The sequence below is a fragment of the Triticum urartu genome, chromosome 3A (assembly GCF_056163025.1).
Source record: "Triticum urartu cultivar PI428250 chromosome 3A, HENAU_Tu73, whole genome shotgun sequence".
Classification (NCBI taxonomy): Eukaryota; Viridiplantae; Streptophyta; class Magnoliopsida; order Poales; family Poaceae; genus Triticum; species Triticum urartu.
This window is the reverse complement of record NC_141875.1, coordinates 566804664-566831827: the sequence shown is the minus strand read 5'-3', so window position 1 is coordinate 566831827 and position 27164 is coordinate 566804664. Positions and strand designations below refer to the sequence as shown.

General features: G+C 43.0%; 1 protein-coding gene across 1 annotated transcript; it reads left to right on the top strand.

Annotated features, from left to right (window-relative positions):
* Positions 1-285: 285 nt before the first annotated feature.
* On the top strand, positions 286-4470 carry LOC125545118 (NADH--cytochrome b5 reductase 1). Its single transcript, XM_048708988.2, has 9 exons — positions 286-627; positions 1531-1672; positions 1826-1916; positions 2049-2126; positions 2313-2393; positions 2487-2576; positions 3139-3204; positions 3883-3969; positions 4106-4470. The coding sequence occupies exons 1-9, from the start codon at positions 516-518 to the stop codon at positions 4196-4198; spliced, it is 840 nt and encodes a 279-aa protein (XP_048564945.1). The 5' UTR covers positions 286-515; the 3' UTR covers positions 4199-4470.
* The last annotated feature ends 22694 nt before the right edge of the window (positions 4471-27164 follow it).

The following is a 27164-nucleotide window of genomic DNA, read 5'->3' as shown; positions in this document are numbered from 1 at the left end:
TATTCATACCAGGCTTTGGATCAGGCGCTCATATCTCACGTGTTAAGTGTGTATATAGTGCAATCTGTCGTCTCATCACAGTTTGGTACTACTAGCATTTCTGAAGCTACTTCTGCAGTGTGCTCACCGAGACGCACCTGAAATTCAGACTCTGTTTGCGTTTCTGAAGGTGCTTTTGCAGTGTATTCACAGTTTCTGAAGGTGCTTTTGCACACCTGAAATTCAGACTCTGTTCTGAACTGTGGCGAGGGCAAAAGGGCGAATTCGACCTCGCGATCTCCGCCACCGCCACCGCGCGGCGCCCACAGGTCTCACCGGTCACCACCGGTGGTTTCCGTCTTACCACCACCACCACACCCCACCTACCCCCGCTCCCGCAGCCAACCCCGCGCCCTCCCCCGTCTTCTAATTCCAAACCCAGCTAAATCCCGCACCAAACACCGCAGCCCAACCAACCCCCAACCCGAGCGTAGCGAGGGACACAGCCGCGCGGGTGGAAGGGGAGGTTCCCGGCCATGGATTTCCTACAGGGGCAGAGCGTCGAGACCATGGTGGCCGTCGCCGTCGCGGTCGTCGCCGTCGCCGTGGGCGGCGCGCTCCTCCTCCGCCGATCCAAGAGGCCCAAGGGTATGTATATATGTATGTATGGTTGCGCGTATGTTCGGCAGATACATGCGTGCTTACATGATATTGCCTGTGATTCGTATCCTGGTTGGCCCGAATCCGGCAGCTTCCAATTAGTTCTCGCTGAGAGGCCGTGGAGACGAGGTCGCCAATTCGGCCATTGTGCTGTGAAAATTGCTGAATTCGGTTTGTGAGCTGGTGCTTTTTGGTGGTGACAGACACTACCTGCTGGGCTTGGTCTGGGCAGTGGCCATTTGCGGTGTCGATGCTGCTCGCTATATGGAGATGATAAACCAATGAAGTGTTTGTTTTCCTTACTAAACTGAACCAGCCAAGTATTGTTCGTGTTCAGACAAGTCTGTTGAACGACTAGAAGATATGAGCCGTACTTCAGTGAACCCCAGTGGCAGAGTGCCGTGGTTATTTTTACTGCCGGCTCCATTTCAGGAGGCCTAAGCGGAGCGGAGCTGTGCTGCTAGCAGATTTTCCCAGTGTGTCTTGGTTGATTTAGTCTTACCATGTTATCATCAGTATTCACTATACTTGAAAAGAATTATTGCCTGGCTACAGGATCTAAGCAAAGGAATCCATTTGACCTGCCTAGTGGCTAAACCTGTTACGCCTGTTGTGAGATTATGGAGTTAGATGTGCTACTGATGAGAGTTTAATAACTTGGCACCTATTATTCTGCAACATCTTTTTTTGTTTTGTTTGTCATGGGTAGTTCTGTCGAATCTTTTTAAGTAATTGCCTGTGGAATTTCACACCTCATTCTAGCATTCATTACTTCTTTCATTCTTTGTTTCATTAACCAAATAAAAAAATTGCTCGAGCATTCTTTCTGCTATTGGAGGGTAATATGCTGTAGCTTAATGTCATTCTTCGTGCTCTTTTTGTCCCCATCAGGCTGCTTGGATCCTGAGAACTTCAAGAAGTTTAAACTTGTGGAAAAGACACAAATAAGCCATAATGTTGCCAAATTCCGATTTGCTCTTCCAACCCCTACCTCTGTGTTAGGCCTTCCAATTGGTCAACATATCAGTTGCAGGTTTCAATTATGTGCTGCTTCTGAGTTCTGAAGTTTGCTTTTATAATGTACTCCCTCCGATCCAAATTAATTGGGCTGTGTCAATTAATTCGGATCGGAGGGAGTACTTCTTCTAAATTTTAAATCATGTTAATGTTCCCTCCTTTTATTCAGAGGTCAAGATGCTACTGGTGAAGAAGTAATCAAGCCTTACACACCTACTACATTGGATTCTGATCTAGGAAATTTTCAGCTTGTTATAAAGGTATGTGTTCATTTCTTTATACTACAATAATATTGGTCAACAATCTTATATTTTTGCTCCACATGATTGTGTGTTCAGCTGTAGTTTCTTCACCTTTTCTTTTTTTAATATTTCCTTTTCCCCAAAATGCAGATGTACCCTCAAGGAAGAATGTCGCATCACTTCCGTGAAATGAAAGTTGGTGATTATATGTCTGTGAAGGGACCTAAGGTAACACTCTTTTTTATCATGAGCAACCTGTGTTAGGTTCATAAGAAATAGCTGCTTGCTAAGCCTGAAAATTTCCTTTTGCTCTGGTTTAGCCAGCACAGGTGTCGTTTTTTATAGTCCACATTCACAATGCATGCTTATTTGCCATCTAATTATAAGTTTAACATGGGTTGTTCTCTGATCTAGGGTCGTTTCAAGTACCAAGTAGGACAAGTGAGAGCTTTCGGAATGCTGGCTGGTGGATCTGGCATTACTCCGATGTTCCAAGTAAAAAGAAGTTCAAAGTTCTATATTACAGTCAATGATGCTACAAACCGGTTTCTTTGGTCTCCACTAACAATCTTTTTTCTGTTCTCACAGGTTGCAAGGGCAATTCTTGAGAACCCTAATGACAAAACGAAGGTTCATCTAGTCTATGCAAATGTCACACCTGAAGACATTCTTCTGAAGGTGGAATCACCATCCTCTTTTCTGTGGAAACCCTTTTTTGGTTTTCGTGCAGTTATCTGATACAGAAGCCATATCCAAGACATATATACTTTGCAACTCTTGACCCATTAGACCGGAGTTACTGTGAGCATATATGACACATTTTACTAGAACTTTATAAGGTTGTTATCACTTATCAGCGATGTATCTACTCCGTATAGTTGTTGATGATATAACACTTGGATGCCAAGTATTGCTTTCCCTTATTCCCTTTAGGATATTTTAGTGTAAAATATCTAGAATGTCCAAGGTGATTCAGAACTTGCGCACAACTTGTACTACGGTAAAAGGGAACTAGTCACACAGTAATTTGTAATTGGAACTTACATACAACTTCCCTGGCTTCCTTTTTTATTATAAATATTAAACCATCTATAACTGAATACATGAATTACAAAGTTACTCAAATCATGAAAGCAGCATGGGCTTGAGCCAAGGGATGTTCTTGTATGATGGATGCACTTCACTAGTGCTGTGCTATTTTGCTTGGTACCGACTTTATAGGTCTGTTTAATCTGTGCAGGAAGAGCTGGACAGCCTGGCCGAAGAATATCCTGACCGCTTCAAGATCTTCTACGTGTTGAATCAGGTTCACCCTATGTTCTTATGTTTTAACTAGATGTGCATATCAAATCAGTACACTGCATTTATTATGCGGAAGCACGTCAGTAGTTCTGTTCGGAAACAATGGATCCAGGACTTTTCCATTTATTGGGAACTACTAGTATAAGTAGGTGCAGAATTTCTGTTATGACTCACAGCAACAACATCGGGCAGGCTGTTGATCGTTGAACACATGGTAACGTAGTGCTGCTAGATAATTGCAGGTCAGAGCTGTATGCATAATACCGGTCACAAGATAGGTTTTGAATAGTGTTGGACTACTTAAAATAATTGAAGGGGAGCCTTGGCGCAGTGGTAAAGCTGCTGCCTTGTTAGCCAGCCGTGGAAACAGCCTCTTACAGAAATGTAGGGAAAGGCTGCGTACAATAGACCCAAAGTGGTCGGACCCATCCCCAGACCCTGCACAAGCGGGGGCTACATGCACCCGTCTGCCCTTTTTTTATGTGCTAAATATATTTTGATTGGATGAATACCATGTTCTTTAATAAATCCGCATTATGAATTTGTCTTTTATCTGCTAAAAACAACTGTGCGCTCTCATTGCCCCTAGTCCAATGGTACAGAGTTACATCCAGAGTCACAACTTCCATTGCACTATAAAGGCATTTGCAACAGAATCTCATACTGTCGTTTGCATTTGCAGCCTCCTGAAGTCTGGAATGGTGGTGTTGGGTTTGTGTCCCAGGACATGATCAAGACCCACTGTCCAGCACCTGCTGAGGATATTCAGGTAAAGTAAAACTCAAGTGTTCATTCCTTGCAAGTTGCAACTACGTTTACAAGAAAGCACAAGTGGTCATTTTCCAGGAAACTCCAATCTGTATCGCCTCTCCGAGATAACGCGGTTTTTCTTTGTTATATTCCAGATCTTGAGATGCGGCCCTCCTCCGATGAACAAGGCGATGGCTGCGCACCTCGAGGAGCTCGGATACACAAAGGAGATGCAGTTCCAGTTCTAAGTTTCCGGAGTACAGAAAAATAAGCCCCCCACGCTCTACATTATCCAGCATGGGGACTGTCCGACCCCTCTTGATATCTAACAGAAGCAATGCATTTTTAGTCTTGTAGTACCTCCATTTTCGTGGCCAAATGTTAGCTGCACACCTTGGCAGAGGCCCAAATTTCTTTCGACTCCACTTTTATCATTATTGGTTTGAAACATGAGCATTGGATGGGTCCATTCGAGCGAAAGAAATCGTGGCATCACCTTTTTTTTGGGCGAACAACATCACTCATTGGTAAAAGTTTGTATTTTTTTTCCCAACGAATAAGTAGGGTGGTGCCTTCTGAGCTGCGTAGCTCGTGGTGTTGAACATGCTAGGGCGTATGGTATCTCTGTGGATACATACGTAGAGATCAAAGACAACAGAAATAGTTGAATCATCAATTTGGTGCTGTCGAGCATTTGGTTCGGCCTGGAGGATCAATTGAAGCTCGAACTTGGAAAACACTATATGGGCTACAGATGTTGCAGCAAAAGAAAAAAAAATTGCTTGGAAAACTCTGCTTGGTGTCCTCCCCTGTTACCGGGTGTTAGCTAATAGACACATTATAACATCATCAAGTCAGTGTCCTAGGTGCCCTCTGGAATGTGAGGATATCAGACATACGTTATTCAGACATGGGACGATCTCTTGCTGCGTGTAACAAAGAAGTTTCTTATGCGATTGATGCAGCTATCACAGGAGCATTGGGTATCAGAAGGGAGGTCGTTTTGGCTAATGAGATGTTTGGGTTGATGAACCTCCTAGTTTTATTATTTCCTTGCTTGTGGATGATGTAGCATCTATTTGATAGCAATAAAGTGAGCCATGATGATATTTTCTCAAAAAAAAAATAAGACAACAGAAATAGTGTCTTGCTTGTGGATGATGTAGCATCTTTTGTGGACAAATTTTGAAGCTAGATATACTCTTTACCGGACGAAGGGAGTATGTTGGTAAAACTTGGTGCACTAATCCATGATATAGACTAGCAAGGCCTCCTTTGTTCGTAGGAATAGGAAAAAGTGAAATGACATACATATCAAATCCTACAGGGAAAGAGATGTCGTCATTTGATTAATATGATAAGATTTTTTTTTCATTAAATCTAGGCTAATGTGTTTTTTCTATGATATACAAGGGATCGACTCCTATCCTACATAGGAATAGGATTATATTCCTATAAACGGAAGGGCTTCAAAGAAAATTTTCCTACAAAACTCCTATAAACCAAAGAGCCCTAAAAAGTGGAGGGCCACTAGTACATGAACTTTGGCTATATTGGCCCATTCTAGAGCTCATTTGATTCAAAGGATTTTCATGTGAATTTTAGAGGATTAGAATCCATAGGAATTTTTCATGTTAGTTGTTTGATTCATAGGATTGAATCTTATAGGAATTTTTCTAAGGATTTTTATATACTACTTCCCCTATGATTTCTAGCATCCATTCAAACCTTTTTGAAAGAATCCTTCATTTTTCTTATGATGCAATCAAACAACCCAAAATCCAGTAGGATTGAGATGAGCATGACATTCCAATTCTACGTTTTTCCTATTCCCACATTTTTCAAATCATGCGAATCAAAGAGGCCCTAAGCTTTGGCTCCGTTCGTTTCTTGTCCATTTTGCTGAGTCTGTTTTTACATATTCTTTGACTTGTAGACAACAACAATTTTTTGGAATTTTTTGACTACCCAAACTTCCATTATAACTTGTTAAGTAGGACTAGCTGGGACCCCCGGTAAATTATCTCACAACATGAGTCCTATTGAGCGGTAGTCGCAATAGTCACCACCTATGAGTGCGGGTCAATAAACTCAATCCCTGAAATCTTTCATCATTGCCAGGGTTGAAAATCCACCCTTATAAGGAAACATTGTTTCTTGTTTGTGGGGGAAAGGTTGGTCTCATTCCTAGTGTTGGAAGAGGAGCATGAAAGGGCGAAATAATAGGTCCCAGAGGGTTCTCGTTTTCCTTCTGCTTTCCGCGATTTTCTCTGTTTTATCACATTTTTCTGATTTTTTTCTATGGGTTCTATGATTTCTTGAAACTTTTCTAACATTTCCTAAATTGTTTCCATTTTCTTGAGGCAAATCTGTGAAAACATGGTCATTTTTACAACTAGATGATTCCATGCACGTTGTTGCAAGGAACTTTTTCAATATATTTCAATGATATTTGGCTATATGAATTATGGAACATGAATATTGGGAGCAACTGCAACAACTAGCGAGTGAGCGAGGCGCCCTAATGGGCCGGCCCACCATGCTAGCGATCGAGCAAGGGTTCTAGGCAACACGAGCCATATTGCTCGCAGCGAGCAATATGTAGCCATCACCCTTTTTTGTCCCCCAACAGACAAGTATGATGGTGCCACTTGCAACGGTTTTCTCTTCTTATGCCTTTTGAGCCGCCTAGTTGTGTTAACATGTTAGGGTGTATGGTATCTTTGTGAGTACATGCACACGTTGATATTGATACGCCTTTTCACCTTCTTTCACCCTTTGCAGCAATATACGAGAGCACCATAGAGAGATAAAAATGTGAAAAGTCATGGGAAAAAACGAGAAGAAATGTTGAATAAGAAGTCGTAAGTCCAGATCAAAGACAACAGTTTGATTAACATACCTTTGATGTATTGCCCGTAAGGGTATGTGGTAAATCTTGGTCTAGACTGTCACTAGTCTATGGGCTTTTGCTATATGGTGGATTCTAAGCTTTGGCTCTTTGTTTCTTGCCCACTTTGTTGACTGTCTTCTTACATCTTCTTTGACTTGTTGACCATAACAATTCTTTCGGCTTTTGTTGACTGCCTTACTTCCATTAAGGTATCCTTTGGTTCATAGTATAGGAAAGTCATAAGTGAGATGACATGTTTCTCAAATCCTACAGGGAAAGAGATGTTATTTTGTTCATCAGGATATGTTTTTTTCATTGGGTCTATGCTAATGTTTTTCTTCCTTGGTTCCTTTCCTCTAGATGTAACATCCCAATTTTTAATTTGGATGTTATACATAGATCATTATATTCATATCATATTTTATTTGCATTTTGATTATGATCCTAGATATCTTAAGCAACTCAAGGATCCAAGGAGAGAGTTGGAGGTTTCACAAAATTTTCATATTTGAATTTAATTCAAATTTGAAAAAGAGGATCAATCTGATTTTAATATTTTCTCTTCAATTATTTCTAATAAAAAGATAAATGAGAGAAGATAAAATGACTTCTTCAACAGAGGAGAAATATTGGAGAAGAAATTTTAAAATCAAATTATTTATTGATGTTTTTATTTGCTATTTTATTTGAATTAAAGAAAAAAAACATGCATATTTGAAAATTGCATTTTAGTCCAGAAAAATGTTCATATTGTCCTGAATATTAGGTTTTGGACGGTGAAAATTCTTTCTGGATTTTTTTAGAATTTTTATATTTTATTAGGATTTTTGTTCGCGGAGAATTTTTTTTTCTTTTTTTAAATGTTCCTGGGTCGGCCCAGCTCACGCGCCGCCTTCCTCCTCGCCCGGGAGGAGTCCCCGCCGCGGCCACATGGGGAGTCCGGCTCGGACTCCCGTTCCGGCGCCCCCTCGCCCAAGCCACCGCCCCGCCCTCCCGGGCTTTATAAGCTGAGGCCCCGCCTCCCTCTCCTCCTCATCAAGCCGCCGTCGCCGCCTTAGACACCGCCGCCGAGCCGCCGAGCCACCAACCCACTGCCGCCGCCGCCCGCTGCCGCCCCGCCTCGCCGCCGACGCCCGCCGCCGAACCCCGCCGGATCCCGCCACCGTCGAAACCACTGCCGCCGGTTTTCTACGGTTAAATGTAATAAACCGTTCGGCTTCTTCGGTTATTTTTTTAGATCGGTTTTTATTTTAGTTCGTTAGTTGACGAACGTTCACCCGTTAGTTTCCTATAACGAATGATTTCGTTCGTTAGTCTCTGTTAGCGAACGTTCGTTCGTTAGGTTTTTCTTTTTAGTTTTTTTTTTCGGCCAGGGACCTATCTGTGAATAATTTTCTTGCAAATTAGTCCCTGATCTTCAAACCTTCACTACTTTTTGCTCGTTTATCCAAATCCAGTGAAACCGATGCCAAAATCTTCGTCTTGTTTCCCTCTATCCAGATAATCAACTTAAACATGATTTTGAAAAATTAAAATTTGGTTTCAAGCAGATTTGAATTTGAACTTCTTTTGATCACAATTTGTGTTTCGTAGCTCCGAATCGATTGATTCTTTTTGCAAATCGGAGCTCTTCTCTTGAACTTTCTGTTCAGATCTTTTCTTTTCGGTTTGAACTTTGCATCTTATGCTTGAGTGCTTATGTATGCTATTGTTTGTTCACGATAGAGTTTCTGGAGTGCGAGGCTTGCTACTATGAATCACTAGGGTTTTCAGATCGTCAGCAAGGCAAGTAACACTTTGATCATATCCCTTTAATACCCAGTTTTTATGCATTGTTTTAAACCCTCAAACATTGCATGAGTAGGATTTGGTAACATGTGGGTATTGGGAAGTAGTTGAAGAGATAGAACCTATTGCCTTATATCAAACCCTGGGGAGTAACTACGTTATGCTTATACTGCTATGCTATGCTCGTAGACATGGTTTGGTTTGAGTGATTCATGACAATTGTGAGTATTATTATGAATTAAGGGATAACCTAAAGTGGCTACTTTAATACACATCTGGGTGGATTGTTTGTGGGCACCTGGGGAATCCAATGTTGTCCAAGGAGATCCCGGGGCATCCGTGTGATCATCCTATGGTTCGCCACCCAGGCTCAAAGGGATCATAAGATTATTCATGCTAGAAACTTTCGTGTGCAGCCACATGCCATTATGGGCTCTGGCATAATTGAGTAAGTTGTGGGAAACCTTTCCATGGTGGGCTAGCAGATGTAGGGGATTGAAGGTGTACTGACCTATCTATCGGTTAAGGGGACCTCTTCGGAAAGACTGTGTCTCGGCCATCCATTTCTCAAACATCATGCAGTGCGAGAAATTCAACGGAGTAGATCGAGTCTTGTGGGGAAAAGTGCGCAAACCTCTGCAGAGTGTACAAACTAATCATGATTAGCCATGTCCCCGGTTATGGACATCTTGAGTATCTAGTACTTAAATTATTGATTTGATCTCATCACTTTACTTAATTAATTTGTTGGGTTATTAATTATTATTTTGGGATTGAGATGGGGTTACCATTCTCAATATTATCAACAAAATTTGTAATTAAATAAAATATATTCCTTTGTTGGAGGGAAAAACTAGCTTTATGAAAATGATAACCATAGAGCCTCCACCAGCCATATATGCATGTAGTGATAGCTGTTATTTGTTCATTGCTCTATAGTGTTATCTTGTGAGCATATTCCATGTGCTGACCTACACAGGCTGCAACATATTATGTTGCAAAGTTTCCAGACGAGGAGTAAGGTACGCTGGGTCGTTGTCATGCACTCAGTTTTGCCATGGAGTTGGATGGACTCTTCTACCTTCGAAGCTTCCATTGTTATCTTATTTAGATGGCCTTCAGCCATATTATTGTAATAAGTTCTCTTTTGAGACATTCGATGTAATAAGTATGTGATTGAACTCTGTTATAAATCCTCGAGTATTGTGTGTGCCAGCAATACCGATCCAGGGATGACACTTAAGCACAGAGACTTGACCGTCTGAGGTCGGGTCGCTACAAGATGGTATCAGAGCACACGCTGACTGTAGGACGCGACCACTAGGACAAGCCACATGATACTCTTCTATACTCATTTCTGACTTCTCTCCATTTTCTACTCTATAGATGGCGGACCCAAGGAACAAGTTCACTCAACCAGATGAGGACACCCCTTTTGGACGACAGTTGAAGGAAGTCACTAGGTACATGAGCATCGGAATACCAAGTTTCACCGGGACCTACACCACCACCTTACCAAAAGAAGAGCATTGGACGATTCGAGTACATGTTCCAGGAAGGACGTTCGCACCCGTTACTGAGCCCATAGAGTTTCCTTTGATGCACCAACCTGGAGTCTAGGAAAGAGCATGGCCGCCCACATCTCGATGGGACGCATCGACGGGATCTACAACAAGGATCTTAAGGACACCATCTACCAGATATGTGGACGCCGAGATGAGCAATGGGAGATGATTAGCACCAGGAGGGATAAATCCATTGCAGCCTACACCCAGGAGTTAAATCAGCACATTCGACGTTAGGAGAACCAGATGTGCGCCAACATGATAGACATGAAGAAGGTGATGACCAAGAACATGGAGCTAGAAGAGGAACTCAAGTCTACGCGCGATGGATATGAAGAAGAAATTGCTGTACTACTGGAGAAGAATGAAGACCCGAGGAAGAAGCTAGGAGTATTCACGAGGGATCCCGAACCTGAGGAGGACAACCATCCTGAAGACTACATCATAATCGACCACACCGACTCCGACCCTGACAACAATGATGAAGATAGTGATGTTGATTACGAAGACGAAGCTGGAGCGGATATCATGGAGTCTTCCAAAATGTGTTTGTCTCATGTGCATATGGGTAGTGATCTCTCTTTAGACCTCACTCTATTTTATTCTCACCCCTCAAACCTATCAGATGCCTCCGATACGTGACCCCGGATTTGTCTTCCCACCGGAGCTCACTCAGTTGATCCAACAGCAGAATGCCTTGATGCAGTTGTTAGTCAAGAACCAAGGTAACAACAACAACAATAACCCACTGCCACTACCTCCAGTTGACAACTTAGCCCATTTTCTGAGGTTGAATCCGCCGGTGTTCTCTAGTAGCACTGAGCCAATTGTTGCTGATGACTGGCTCTGCAAGATTGGAAGGGAGCTGACCACCGCAGGTTGCACAGATGCTGAGAAGGTGCGCTTTGCCGCACATCAACTGGATGGACCCGTAGCCTCATGGTGGGAGAATTACACTGCCACTTTCCCCATGGCCAATGTCACTTGGGATCAATTTCAGCAAGCATTCCGCACTGCACATGTGTCAGCTGGAGCCATGAGTATGAAGAAGCGTGAGTTTTGCAACTTGCGCCAGGGGAATCATACTGTGGCACCGTACGTGGATGAGTTCAACAAGTTAGCTCGTTATGCCCCATATGATGTGGCCACGGATGCCGCGAAGCAGGAGAAGTTTATGGAAGGGCTGAATGATGAGCCGAGTATGCAGTTGATGGTGGCAAGATTCGCCAACTACCGGGAGTTGGTAGACAGGGCCCTTACGATTGAAGGCAAGCAGCAGCAGATAGGGAGCCGCAAAAGGAAGTATGGACAGGGAAAGTACAACTCTGAAGCTCAACAGAAGCCTCGTTTTACCCCAAACTTGGGAGGACATACCCATCATAACTATGGAGGCCATACTCACAATGGAGGAAGCTCACATAACCACAGTGGACCTAAGAATGGGAATGGGAATGGAGGAAACAACAATCAGAACCGTTCCAACCCAGCAACACCCGCTAAGAAGGATCTAAGTCATGTCACCTGTTACAAGTGTGGGAAGACTGGCCACTACGTCAATGATTGTTCTGAGTTGAAGAATGGTAACGGAAATGGAAGTTCTGGGAAGAAGCCCAACCCTTTCACCAGAGGACAGGTGAACCACGTTAACATGGAGGAAGTTGAAGAACATCCGGATGCAGTTATTGGTAAGTTTTTGATTAAGTCATTTACTGCTAGTGTTCTTTTTGACACTGGTGCATTTCATTCATACATATTGAGGGGATTTGTGGATAAGTTTAAGTTGCCCACCGTAGCCCTTAAGACACCTATGTTAGTAAGCTCACCCGGAGCGGAGTATATGGCAAGCAGAGGATGTTTTCAGATGCCATTGACCATAGATAGGCATGTTTTACCCTCAGACCTAATAATTTTGGAGTCACAAGGATTGGATGTGATACTAGGCATGGATTGGCTATCGATGTATGGAGGAAATATTGATTGTGCTAGTAAGTCAATTCTCCTCACCACCCCAGAGGGTAAACGGATCAAGTATGTGTCTCGGCATGCGCCAAGGAGGACTCAAGTAAATGCACTCTCACGAGTCATTCAGGAAGAAGTGCCAGTTGTGAAGGATTATCCTGATGTATTTCCAGAGGAATTACCACGCATGCCACCAGATCGGGATATAGAATTTTTGATAGAGCTATTGCCAGGAACCGGACCAATATCAAAGAGACCGTATCGGATGCCCACAAATGATCTGGAGGAAATTAATAAGCAAATTAAGGAGTTATTGAAAAAAGGTTATATTCGACCATGTTCATCACCGTGGGGAGCCCCAGTGCTCTTAGTTGAGAAGAAGGATAGATCTTTGAGAATGGTTGTTGATTATCATGCATTGAATGAGGTGACGATCAAGAACAAATACCCACTACCGATGATCAACGATTTGTTTGACCAGCTACAGGGAGCCAAAGTATTCTCCAAAATTGATCTTCAATCAGGATACCACCAGCTGAAGATCCGAGAATAGGATATACCTAAGATAGCTTTTACCACAAGGTATGGGCTTTATGAGTACACGGTCATGTCTTTTGGATTGACTAACGCCCCTGCCTATTTTATGAGTATGATGAATAAGGTTTTCATGGAGTTCTTGGATAAGTTTGTTGTGGTGTTCATTGATGATATATTGGTGTACTCGAAGAATGAAGAGGAACACAAGGAGCATTTGTGATTAGTTCTCGAGAAGCTCAGGGAACATCAGCTATATGCTAAGTTCAGCAAATGCGAGTTTTGGTTGAAGGAAGTTGGATTTCTTGGACATGTTATATCAGGAGAAGGTATAGCAGTAGACCCTACAAAGGTTAGTCTGTCACTGAGTGGTTGGCACCCACCATAGTTGGAGAGATCCGCAGCTTTCTTGGACTCGCAGGATACTATCGAAGATTCATTGAGACTTTTCCCAAGATTGCGAAGCCCATGACAGAGTTGTTAAATAAGGACACCAGGTTCAAATGGACTGAGGAATGTGAGGCCAGTTTCCAAGAGTTGAAGAAACGTTTAGTTACATCCCCAGTACTAATTCTTCTGGATATAAGCAAGGATTTCCAAGTGTATTGCGACGCTTCTCGCCATGGACTTGGAGGTGTACTTATGCAAGACGGAAGAGTTGTTTCATATGCCTCACGACAGCTTTGAACTCATGAGTTAAATTATGCCACACATGATTTGGAGTTAGCAGCCGTAGTACACGCGGTCAAGACCTGGAGACATTTTCTTATTGGAAACCGTTGTGACGTATACACGGATCACAAGAGTTTGAAGTATATCGTCACGCAGAAGGAGCTGAATCTCAGGCAGAGGAGATGGTTGGAGATCATAAAGGGTTATGATATGAAGCTGTATTATCATCCAGGAAAGGCCAATGTTGTAACAAATGCTTTGAGGCACAAGAGTTATGTCAATACTCTCCTAACCGAAGGATTACCACATGAGTAAGCCGAAGATCTCAGGGAGCTTCGATTGGATATAGTTCCAAGAGGTTTTGTTGCAGCATTGGAGGTTCAGTCCACATTATTGAGAAAGATTCGAGAGGCGCAGAAGACTGATAAGGAGATAAGGAGATAAAGGAGAATATGGGCAAAGGAAAAGCCAAAGGGTTTCGTGAGGATGAGCACGAAACTTTATGGTTTGAGGATCGTATTTATGTGCCCAATGATGCGGAGATCAGGAAGTTAATACTGCAAGAGGCGCATGACTTGCCATACTCGATTCACCCCAAAAACACTAAGATGTATTTATATTTGAAGGAACGTTTCTGGTGGACAGGTGATAACCCACAAGTATAAGGGATCGCAACAGTTTTCGAGGGTAGAGTATTCAACCCAAATTTATTGATTCGACACAAGGGGAGCCAAAGAATATTCTCAAGTATTAGCAGCTGAGTTGTCAATACAACCACACCTGGAAACTTAATATCTGCAGCTAAGTATTTAGTAGAAGAGTAATATGATAGTAGTGGTAACGGTAGCAAAAGGTAATGATAAAAAGTAATGTTTTTGGTATTTTGTAGTGATTGTAACAATAGCAACGGAAAAGTAAATAAGCAAAGAACAATATATGGAAAGCTCGTAGGCAATGGATCGGTGATATAGAATTATGCCGGATGCGGTTCATCATGTAACAGTCATAACCTAGGGTGACACAGAACTAGCTCCAATTCATCAATGTAATGTAGGCATGTATTACGAATATAGTCATACGTGCTTATGGAAAAGAACTTGCATGACATCTTTTGTCCTACCCTCCCGTGGCAGCGGGGTCCTAGTGGAAACTAAGGGATATTAAGGCCTCCTTTTAATAGAGTACCGGACCAAAGCATTAACACATAGTGAATACATGAACTCCTCAAACTGCGGTCATCACCGGGAGTGGTCCCGATTATTTTCACTTCGGGGTTGCTGGATCATAACACATATTAGGTGACTATAGACTTGCAAGATAGGATCAAGAACTCACATATATTCATGAAAACATAATAGGTTCAGATCTGAAATCATGGCACTCGGGCCCTAGTGACAAGCATTAAGCATAGCAAAGTAATAGCAACATCAATCTCAGAACATAGTGGATACCAGGGATCAAACCCTAACAAAACTAACTCGATTACATGATAAATCTCATCCAACCCATCACCGTCCAGCAAGCCTACGATGGAATTACTCACGCACGACGGTGAGCATCAAGAGATTGGTGATGGAGGAAGGTTGATGATGATGATGGCGACGGATTCCCCTCTCTGGAGCCCCGAACGGACTCCAGATCAGCCCCCCGAGAGGTTTTAGGGCTTGGCGGCGGCTCCGTATCGTAAAACACGATGAATCCTTCTCTTCTATTTTTTTCTCCCCGAAAGCAAATATATAGAGTTGGAGTTGAAGTCGGAGGAGCTCCTGTTGGGTAACGTAGTAATTTCAAAATTTTCCTACGCACACGCAAGATCATGGTGATGCATAGCAACGAGAGGGGAGAGTGTGATCTACGTACCCTTGTAGATCGACAACGGAAGCGTTTGGTTGATGTAGTCGTACGTCTCCACGGCCCGACCGATCAAGCACCGAAACTACGGCACCTCCGAGTTCTAGCACACATTCAGCTCGATGACGATCCCCGGACAACGATCCAGCAAAGTGTCGGGGAAGAGTTCCGTCAGCACGACGGCGTGGTGACGATCTTGATGCACTACCGTCGCAGGGCTTCGCCTAAGCACCGCTACAATATTATCGAGGACTATGGTGGAAAGGGGCACCGCACACGGCTAAGAATATGATCACGTGGATCAACTTGTGTGTCTAGGGGTGCCCCCTGCCCCCGTATATAAAGGAGCAAGGGGAGGAGGCCGGCCGGCCCTATAGGCGCGCCAAGGAGGAGTCCTCCTCCTAGTAGGAGTAGGACTCCTACTAGGAGGGGGAAAGAAGTGGGGAGGGAGAGGGAAAAGGGGGGGCGTCGCCCCCCTCTCCTAGTCCAATTCGGACCAGGGGGGAGGAGGCACGTGGCCCACCTTTGGCTGCCCCTCTCTCTCTCCACTAAGGCCCATATGGCCCATTACTTCTCCCGGGGGGGGGGGGGTTCCGGTAACCCTCCGGTACTCCGGTTTTCTCCGAAATCACCCGGAACACTTCCGGTGTCCGAATATAGCCGTCCAATATATCAATCTTTATGTCTCGACCATTTCAAGACTCCTCATCATGTCCGTGATCACATCCGGGACTCCGAACTAACTTCGGTACATCAAAACTCATAAACTCATAATATAACTGTCATCGAAACCTTAAGCGTGCGGACCCTACGGGTTCGAGAACAATGTAGACATGACCGAGACACGTCTCCGGTCAATAACCAATAGCGGAACCTGGATGCTCATATTGGCTCCTACATATTCTACGAAGATCTTTATCGGTCAGACCGCATAACGACATATGTTGTTCCCTTTGTCATCAGTATGTTACTTGCCCGAGATTCGATCGTCGGTATCCCATACCTAGTTCAATCTCGTTACCGGCAAGTCTCTTTACTCGTTCCGTAATACATCATCTCGCAACTAACTCATTAGTTGCAATGCTTTCAAGGCTTATGTGATGTGTATTACCGAGAGGGCCCAGAGATACCTCTCCGACAATCGGAGTGACAAATCCTAATCTCGAAATACGCCAACCCAACATGTACCTTTGGAGACACCTGTAGAGCACCTTTATAATCACCCATTTACATTGTGACGTTTGGTAGCACACAAAGTGTTCCTCCGGCAAATGGGAGTTGCATAATCTCATAGTCATAGGAACATGTATAAGTCATGAAGAAAGCAATAGCAACATACTAAACGATCGGGTGCTAAGCTAATGGAATGGGTCATGTCAATCAGATCATTCACCTAATGATGTGATCCCGTTAATCAAATAACAACTCCTTGTTCATGGTTAGGAAACATAACCATCTTTGATTAACGAGCTAGTCAAGTAGAGGCATACTAGTGACACTTTGTTTGTCTATGTATTCACACATGTATTATGTTTCCGGTTAATACAATTCTAGCATGAATAATAAACATTTATCATGATATAAGGAAATAAATAATAACTTTATTATTGCCTCTAGGGCATATTTCCTTCAGTCTCCCACTTGCACTAGAGTCAATAATCTAGATTACATAGTAATGATTCTAACACCCATGGAGCCTTGGTGCTGATCATGTTTTGCTCGTGGAAGAGGCTTAGTCAACGGGTCTGCAACATTCAGATCCGTATGTATCTTGCAAATCTCCATGTCTCCCACCTGGACTAGATCCCGGATGGAATTGAAGCGTCTCTTGATGTGCTTGGTTCTCTTGTGAAATCTGGATTCCTTTGCCAAGGCAATTGCACCAGTATTGTCACAAAAGATTTTCATTAGACCCGATGCACTAGGTATGACACCTAGATCGGATATGAACTCCTTCATCCAGACTCCTTCATTTGTTGCTTCCGAAGCAGCTATGTACTCCGCTTCACATGTAGATCCCGCTACAACGCTTTGTTTAGAACTGCACCAACTGACAGCTCCACCGTTTAATGTAAACACGTATCCGGTTTGCGATTTAGAATCGTCCGGATTAGTGTCAAAGCTTGCATCAACGTAACCTTTTACGATGAGCTCTTTGTCACCTCCATATATGAGAAACATATCCTTAGTCCTTTTCAGGTATTTCAGGATGTTCTTGACCGCTGTCCAGTGATCCACTCCTGGATCACTTTGGTACCTCCCTGCTAGACTTATGGCAAGACACACATCAGGTCTGGTACACAACATTGCATACATGATAGATCCTATGGCTGAAGCATAGGGAACATCTTTCATTTTCTCTCTATCTTCTGCAGTGGTCGGGCATTGAGTCTTACTCAATTTCACACCTTGTAACACAGGCAAGAACCCTTTCTTTGCTTGATCCATTTTGAACTTCTTCAAAACTTTGTCAAGGTATGTGCTTTGTGGAAGTCCAATTAAGCGTCTTGATCTATCTCTATAGATCTTAATGCCTAATATGTAAGCAGCTTCACCAAGGTCTTTCATTGAAAAACTCTTATTCAAGTATCCCTTTATGCTATCCAGAAATTCTATATCATTTCCAATTAGTAATATGTCATCCACATATAATATCAGAAATGCTACAGAGCTCCCACTCACTTTCTTGTAAATACAGGCTTCTCCAAAAGTCTGTATAAAACCAAATGCTTTGATCACACTATCAAAGCATTTATTCCAACTCCGAGAGGCTTGCACCAGTCCATAAATGGATCGCCGGAGCTTGCACACTTTGTTAGCTCCCTTTGGATCGACAAAACCTTCTGGTTGCATCACATACAACTCTTCTTCCAGAAATCCATTCCGGAATGCAGTTTTGACATCCATCTGCCAAATTTCATAATCATAAAATGTGGCAATTGCTAACATGATTCGGACAGACTTAAGCATCGCAATGGGTGAGAAGGTCTCATCGTAGTCAATCCCTTGAACTTGCCGAAAACCTTTTGCGACAAGTCAAGCTTTGTAGACAGTAATATTACCGTTAGCGTCAGTCTTCTTCTTGAAGATCCATTTATTCTCAATTGCTTTCCGATCATTGGGCAAGTCAACCAAAGTCCATACTTTGTTCTCATACATGGATCCCATCTCAGATTTCATGGCTTCAAGCCATTTTACGGAATCTGGGCTCACCATCGCTTCTTCATAGTTCGTAGGTTCATCATGATCTAGTAGCATGACTTCCAGAACAGGATTACCGTACCACTCTGGCGTGGATCTCACTCTGGTTGATCTACGAGGTTCAGTAGTATCTTGTTCTGAAGTTTCATGATCATCATCATTAGCTTCCTCACTAACTGGTGTAGGTGTCACAGAAACAGGTTTTTGTGATGTACTACTTTCCAATAAGGGAGTAGGTACAGTTACCTCGTCAAGTTCTACTTTCCTCCCACTCACTTCTTTCGAGAGAAACTCCTTCTCCAGAAAGTTTCCGAACTTAGCAACAAAAGTCTTGCCTTCGGATCTGTGATAGAAGGTGTATCCAATAGTCTCCTTTGGATATCCTATGAAGACACATTTCTCCGATTTGGGTTTGAGCTTATCAGGTTGAAGCTTTTTCACATAAGCATCACAGCCCCAAACTTTCAGAAACGACAACTTTGGTTTCTTGCTAAACCATAGTTCATAAGGCGTCGTCTCAACGGATTTTGATGGTGCCCTATTTAACGTGAATGCGGCCGTCTCCGAAGCATAACCCCAAAACGATAGCGGTAAATCAGTAAGATACATCATATATCGCACCATATCTAGTAAAGTACGATTACGACGTTCGGACACACCATTACGCTGTGGTGTTCCGGGTGGCGTGAGTTGCGAAACTATTCCACAATTTTTCAAATCTACACCAAACTCGTAACTCAAATATTCTCCTCCACGATCAGATCGTAGAAACTTTATTTTCTTGTTACGATGATTTTCAACTTCACTCTGAAATTCTTTGAACTTTTCAAACATTTCAGACTTATGTTTCATTAAGTAGATATACCCATATCTGCTTAAGTCATCTGTGAAGGTGAGAAAATAACGATATCCGCCACGAGCCTCAATATTCATCGGACCACATACATCTGTATGTATGATTTCCAACAAATCTGTTGCTCTCTCCATAGTACCGGAGAATGGTTTTTTAGTCATCTTGCCCATGAGGCACGGTTCGCAAGTACCAAGTGATTCATAATCAAGTGGTTCCAAAAGTCCAGCAGTATGGAGTTTCTTCATGCGCTTTACACCGATATGACCTAAACAGCAGTGCCACAAATAAGTTGCACTATCATTATCAACTCTGCATCTTTTGGCTTTAACACTATGAATATGTGTGTCACTACTATCGAGATTCAACAAAAATAGACCACTCTTTAAGGGTGCATGACCATAAAAGATATTACTCATATAAATAGAACAACCATTATTCTCAGATTTAAATGAATAACCGTCTCACATCAAACAAGATCCAGATATAATGTTCATGCTTAACGCTGGCACCAAATAACAATTATTTAGGTCTAATATTAATCCTGAAGGTAGATGTAGAGGTAGGGTGCCGACTGTGATCACATCGACTTTGGAACCGTTTCCCACGCGCATCGTCACCTCGTCCTTAGCCAATCTTCGCTTAATCCGTAGTCCCTGTTTCGAGTTGCAAATATTAGCAACAGAACCAGTGTCAAATACCCAGGTGCTACTGCGAGCATTAGTAAGGTACACATCAATAACATGTATATCACATATACCTTTGTTCACCTTGCCATCCTTCTTATCCGCCAAATACTTGGGGCAGTTCCGCTTCCAGTGACCAGTCTGCTTGCAGTAGAAGCACTCAGTTTCAGGCTTAGGTCCAGGTTTGGTTTTCATCTCTTGAGTAGCAACTTGCTTGCCGTTCTTTTTGAAGTTCCCCTTCTTCTTCCCTTTGCCCTTTTTCCTGAAACTAGTGGTCTTGTTGACCATCAACACTTGATGCTCCTTCTTGATTTCTACCTCCGCAGCTTTCAGCATTGCGAAGAGCTCGGGAATAGTCTTATTCATCCCTTGCATATTATAGTTCATCACGAAGCTCTTGTAGCTTGGTGGCAGTGATTGGAGAATTCTTTCAATGACGCAATCATCTGGAAGATTAACTCCCAATTGAATCAAGTGATTATTATACCCAGACATTTTGAGTATATGCTCACTGACAGAACTATTCTCCTCCATCTTGCAGCTATAGAACTTATTGGAGACTTCATATCTCTCAATCCGGGCATTTGCTTGAAATATTAACTTCAACTCCTGGAACATCTCATATGCTCCATGACGTTCAAAACGTCGTTGAAGTCCCGATTCTAAGCCGTAAAGCATGGCACACTGAACTATCGAGTAGTCATCAGCTTTGCTCTGCCAGACGTTCATAACATCTGGTGTTGCTCCAGCAGCAGGCCTGGCACCCAGCGGTGCTTCCAGGACATAATTCTTCTGTGCAGCAATGAGGATAATCCTCAAGTTACGGACCCAGTCCGTGTAATTGCTACCATCATCTTTCAACTTTGCTTTCTCAAGGAACGCATTAAAATTCAACGGAACAACATCACGAGCCATCTATCTACAATCAAGCATAAACAAGAAAGATACTATCAGGTACTAAGTTTCATGATAAATTTAGGTTCAATTAATTTACTTAAAGAACTCCCACTTAGATAGACATCCCTCTAATCCTCTAAGTGATTACGTGATCCAAATCAACTAAACCATGTCCGATCATCACGTGAGATGGAGTAGTTTCATTGGTGAACATCACTATGTTGATCATATCTACTATATGATTCACGCTCGACCTTTCGGTCTCCGTGTTCCGAGGCCATATCTGTATATGCTTGGCTCGTCAAGTATAACCTGAGTATTCCGCGTGTGCAACTGTTTTGCACCCGTTGTATTTGAACGTAGAGCCTATCACACCCGATCATCATGTGGTGTCTCAGCATGAAGAACTTTTGCAACGGTGCATACTCAGGGAGAACACTTCTTGATAATTAGTGAGAGATCATCTTATAATGCTACCGTCAATCAAAGCAAGATAAGATGCATAAAAGATAAACATCACATGCAATCAATATAAGTGATATGATATGGCCATCATCATCTTGTGCTTGTGATCTCCATCTTCGAAGCACCGTGTGATCACCATCGTCACCGACACGACACCTTGATCTCCATCGTAGCATCGTTGTCGTCTCGCCAATCTTATGCTTCCACGACTATCGCTACCGCTTAGTGATAAAGTAAAGCATTACAGCGCGATTGCATTGCATACAATAAAGCGACAACCATATGGCTCCTGCCAGTTGCCGATAACTCGGTTAGAAAACATGATCATCTCATACAATAAAATTTAGCATCATGTCTTGACCATATCACATCACAACATGCCCTGCAAAAACAAGTTAGATGTCCTCTACTTTGTTGTTGCAAGTTTTACGTGGCTGCTACGGGCTTAAGCAAGAACCAATCTTACCTACGCATCAAAACCACAACGATAGTTTGTCAAGTTGGTGCTGTTTTAACCTTCGCAAGGACCGGGCGTAGCCACATTCGGTTCAACTAAAGTTGGAGAAACTGTCACCCGCAAGCCACCTATGTGCAAAGCACGTCAGGAGAACCGGTCTCGCGTAAGCGTACACGTAATGTCGGTCCAGCCCGCTTCGTCCAACAATACCGCCGAACCAAAGTATGACATGTTGGTAAGCAGTATGACTTATATCGCCCACAACTCACTTGTGTTCTACTCGTGCATATAACATCAACATATAAAACCTAGGCTCCGATGCCACTGTTGGGTAACGTAGTAATTTCAAAATTTTCCTACGCACACGCAAGATCATGGTGATGCATAGCAACGAGAGGGGAGAGTGTGATCTACGTACCCTTGTAGATCGACAACGGAAGCGTTTGGTTGATGTAGTCGTACGTCTCCACGGCCCGACCGATCAAGCACCGAAACTATGGCACCTCCGAGTTCTAGCACACGTTCAGCTCGATGACGATCCCCGGACTCCGATCCAGCTTAGTGTAGGGGAAGAGTTCTGTCAGCACGACGGCGTGGTGACGATCTTGATGCACTACCATCGCAGGGCTTCGCCTAAGCACCGCTACAATATTATCGAGGACTATGGTGGAAAGGGGCACCGCACACGGCTAAGAATATGATCACGTGGATCAACTTGTGTGTCTAAGGGTGCCCCCTGCCCCCGTATATAAAGGAGCAAGGGGAGGAGGCCGTCCGGCCCTATAGGCGCGCCAAGGAGGAGTCCTCCTCCTAGTAGGAGTAGGACTCCTACTAGGAGGGGGAAAGAAGTGGGGAAGGAGAAGGAAAGGGGGCGCCGCCCCCCCTCTCCTAGTCCAATTCGGACCAGGGGGGAGGAGGAGCGCGACCCACCCTGGCTGCCCTTCTCTTTCTCCACTAAGGCCCATATGGCCCATTACTTCTCCCGGGGGGGGGGGTTCCGGTAACCCTCCGGTACTCCGGTTTTCTCCGAAATCACCCGGAACACTTCTGGTGTCCGAATATAGCCGTCCTATATATCAATCTTTATGTCTCGACCATTTCGAGACTCCTCGTCATGTCCGTGATCACATCCGGGACTCCGAACTAACTTCGGTACATCAAAACTCATAATATAATTGTCATCGAAACCTTAAGCGTGCGGACCCTACGGGTTCGAGAACAATGTAGACATGACCGAGACACGTCTCCGGTCAATAACCAATAGCGGAACCTGGATGCTCATATTGGCTCCAACATATTCTATGAAGATCTTTATCGGTCAGACCGCATAACAACATACGTTGTTCCCTTTGTCATCGGTATGTTACTTGCCCAAGATTCGATCATCGGTATCCCATACCTAGTTCAGTCTCGTTACCGGCAAGTCTCTTTACTCGTTCCGTAATACATCATCTCGCAACTAACTCATTAGTTGCAATGCTTGCAAGGCTTATGTGATGTGTATTACCGAGAGGGCCCAGAGATACCTCTCCGACAATCGGAGTGACAAATCCTAATCTCGAAATACACCAACCCAACATGTACCTTTGGAGACACCTGTAGAGCACCTTTGTAATCACCCATTTACGTTGTGACGTTTGGTAGCACACAAAGTGTTCCTCCGGCAAACGGGAGTTGCATAATCTCATAGTCATAGGAACATGTATAAGTCATGAAGAAAGCAATAGCAACATACTAAACGATCGGGTGCTAAGCTAATGGAATGGGTCATGTCAATCAGATCATTCACCTAATGATGTGATCCCGTTAATCAAATAACAACTCCTTGTTCATGGTTAGGAAACATAACCATCTTTGATTAACGAGCTAGTCAAGTAGAGGCATACTAGTGACACTTTGTTTCTCTATGTATTCACACATGTATTATGTTTTTGGTTAATACAATTCTAGCATGAATAATAAACATTTATCATGATATAAGGAAATAAATAATAACTTTATTATTGCCTCTAGGGCATATTTCCTTCAGCTCCAGGGGGCCCACGAGGTAGGGGCGCGCCCAGGGGGGCAGGCGCGCCCCCCACCCTCATGGCTAGGGTGTGGGCCCCCTGGTCTTGATCTTTTGCCAGGATTTTTTATTATTTCCAAAAAGACGTTCTGTGAAGTTTCAGGTCATTCCGAGAACTTTTGTTTCTTCACATAAATAACACCATGGCAATTCTGCTAAAAACAACGTCAGCCCGGGTTAGTTCCATTCAAATATGCAAGTTAGAGTCCAAAACAAGGGCAAAAGTGTTTGGAAAAGTAGATACGACGGAGACGTACCAACTCCCCCAAGCTTAAACCTTTGCTTGTCCTCAAGCAATTCAGTTGATAAACTGAAAGTGATAAAGAAAAACTTTTACAAACTCTGTTTGCTCTTATTGTTGTAAATATGTAAAGCCAGGATTCAAGTTTTCAGCAAAGATTATAAACTAACCATATTCACAATAACTCATAGGTCTCATGTTTACTCATATCAATGGCATAATCAACTAGTGAGCAATAATAATAAATTTCAGATGACAACATTTTCTCAAAACAATCATAATATGATATAACAAGATGGTATCTTGCTATCCCTTTCTGAGACCGCAAAACATAAATGCAGAGCACCTTTAAAGATCAAGGACTGACTAGACATTATAATTCATGGTAAAAGAGACCCAGTCAAGTCATACTCAATGTAAACTAACAGTAATGAATGCAAATGATAGTGGTGCTCTCCAACTGGTGCTTTTTAATAAGAGGATGATGACTCAACATGAAAGTAAATAGATAGGCCCTTCGCAGAGGGAGGCAGGGATTTGTAGAGGTGCCAGAGCTCGGTTTTGAAATAGAGATGAATAATATTTTGAGCGGTATACTTTCATTGTCAACATAACAACTAAGAGATGGCGATATCTTCCATGCTACACACATTATAGGTGGTTCCCAAACAGAATGGTAAAGTTTATACTCCCCCTCCACCAACAAGCATCAATCCATGGCTTGCTCGAAACAACGAGTGCCTCCAACTAACAAGAGTCGCAGGGGGAGTTTTGTTTGCAATTATTTTGATTTAGTTTGCATAAAGCATGGGACTGGGCATCCCGGTGACCAACCACTTTCTCGTGAGTGAGGAGCGGAGTCCACTCCTCTTGAGAATAACCCGCCTAACATGGAAGATACGGACAGCCCTAGTTGATACATGAGCTATTTGAGCATACAAAACATGATATTTATTTGAAGGTTTAGAGTTTGGCACATACAAATTTACTTGGAACGGTAGGTAGATACCGTACATAGGTAGGTATGGTGGACTCATATGGCATAACCTTGGGGTTTATGGGATTGGATGCACAAGCAGTATTCCCGCTTAGTACATGTGAAGGCTAGCAAAAGACTGGGAAGCGACCAGCTAGAGAGCGACAACAGTCATGAACATGCATTAAAATTAATTGTAGCGACCCGACCTCAAACGGTCAAGTCTCTGTGCTTCAGTGTCATCCCTGGATCGGTAATGCTGACACACATAGTACTCGAGGATTTGTAACTGAGTAGCAATCACACACTTATTACATCGAATGTCTCGAAAGAGAACTTATTACAATAAATATGGCTTAAGGCCATCTAATACGATAACAGCGGAAGGCTTGGAAGATAAAGTGAGTCCATCAACTCCAATGGCATAGCTGAGTTGCACGGCAACGACCTAACGAACCTTATTCCTCGTCTGAAAAGTCTGCAACATAATATGTTGCAGCCCGAAAACTGGTCAGCACATGGAATATGCTGGCAAAGTAACACAGTAGAGCAAGAACAGAATAATGCTATCACTACATGCATATTTGGCTGGTGGAAAGCTCTATGGTTACAGTTTTGCGAAAAGCCAATTTTTCCCTACAACAAAGGAATAGATTTTACTTTAACTATCATGGTAGTTGAAACATCATTGAGAAGGTTCCTCCAACTCAATCCCAATTAAAGTAATTATCAACCCAGCAATTATTAATTTAGAGTGATGAGATACTTAAGATACTCCAAGTACTAGATACTCAAGATGTCCATAACCGGGGACACGGCTAACCATGATTAGTTTGTACACTCTGTAGAGGTTTGCGCACTTTTCCCCACAAGACTCGATCGCCTCCGATGAATTTCTCGCACTACATGATGTTTGAGAAACGGATGACCGAGACACAGTCTTTCAGAAACATTAACTCTCTACACCGGGCAGACCATACCAAACCTACAACCCACTACTTGCTGATCCACCTCTTCAAGAGCTTCACGTAACTTACTCAACTATGCTAGAGCCCATAATAGCTTTTGGCTGCACACGGAAGTTTCTAGCATGAATCATCTCAGTTCCCTTTGAGCCTGGGTGGCGGTCCATAGGAAAATCACACGGAACCCCAGGATCTCCAAAAATACAGGCAACACTAGGTACTCCAGGTGCCTCAATCCACCCAGATGTGTATTCAAGTTGCCACCTTAAGTTTAACCATTATTTAACAATCTCACATCTGTCATGGATTTCACTCACCCAAACCACGTCTACGAGCATAGCATAGCAGTATAAGCAATTCGTATAAGTAACTCCCAAGGTTTGAATATAACAGGGCAATAGGTTCTACCTCATCAACTACTTCCCAACCCACAAGTTAATGACATCCTAACCATACAATGTTTGAGGTTGGAGCTAATGCATAAAACTGGGTGATAAAGGGGTATGATCAAAGTGTTACTTTCCTTGCTGACGATCCGCAAAACCTACAAATAACACGCTTCGCACTCCGGGAATTCTATCGTAAACAAACAATATCATACATAAGCAATCAAACAAAGAAGCACGGGTAAATCTCGAATAAGAAGATCTACCAGAAAGTTCAACTTAAGAACTCCGGTTAGCAAAAAGAATCAAATCGAACGGAGCAACGAAACTCAAACGACGAAAGAAACAAGATCCATTTACTAATCTGGACCTAGGTCAAATTTTACAGTAGCAAAAGCTTGTTCAAGTTGATTAAACAGAAAGATCTAGGCGCTTGAATCGCCTGATTCCGACAAATGAGCGAAAAGAAAAACAAAAACGAAAATCGGATCAGAAATCGCGATCAGAAATAATCGCGGAAAAATCTGATAAAAGAAAACTGACGAACAGGCTAACGAATGAGCGTTCGTTGTCTACAACTAACCGGCGAAAACCGTTCGTTAAAACGAACGTACAGACGAACGTCCGCTAAAAAGAAAAACCGGTGAACCGATCTATCAAAAAAAACCTAGGGTTTTCTTAAAAAAACTGGATCGGTTTTTCTTAAAAAACCCGGGGGCAACGGCTACCTCATCGGTCCGGCGAGACGCGACGACGACGG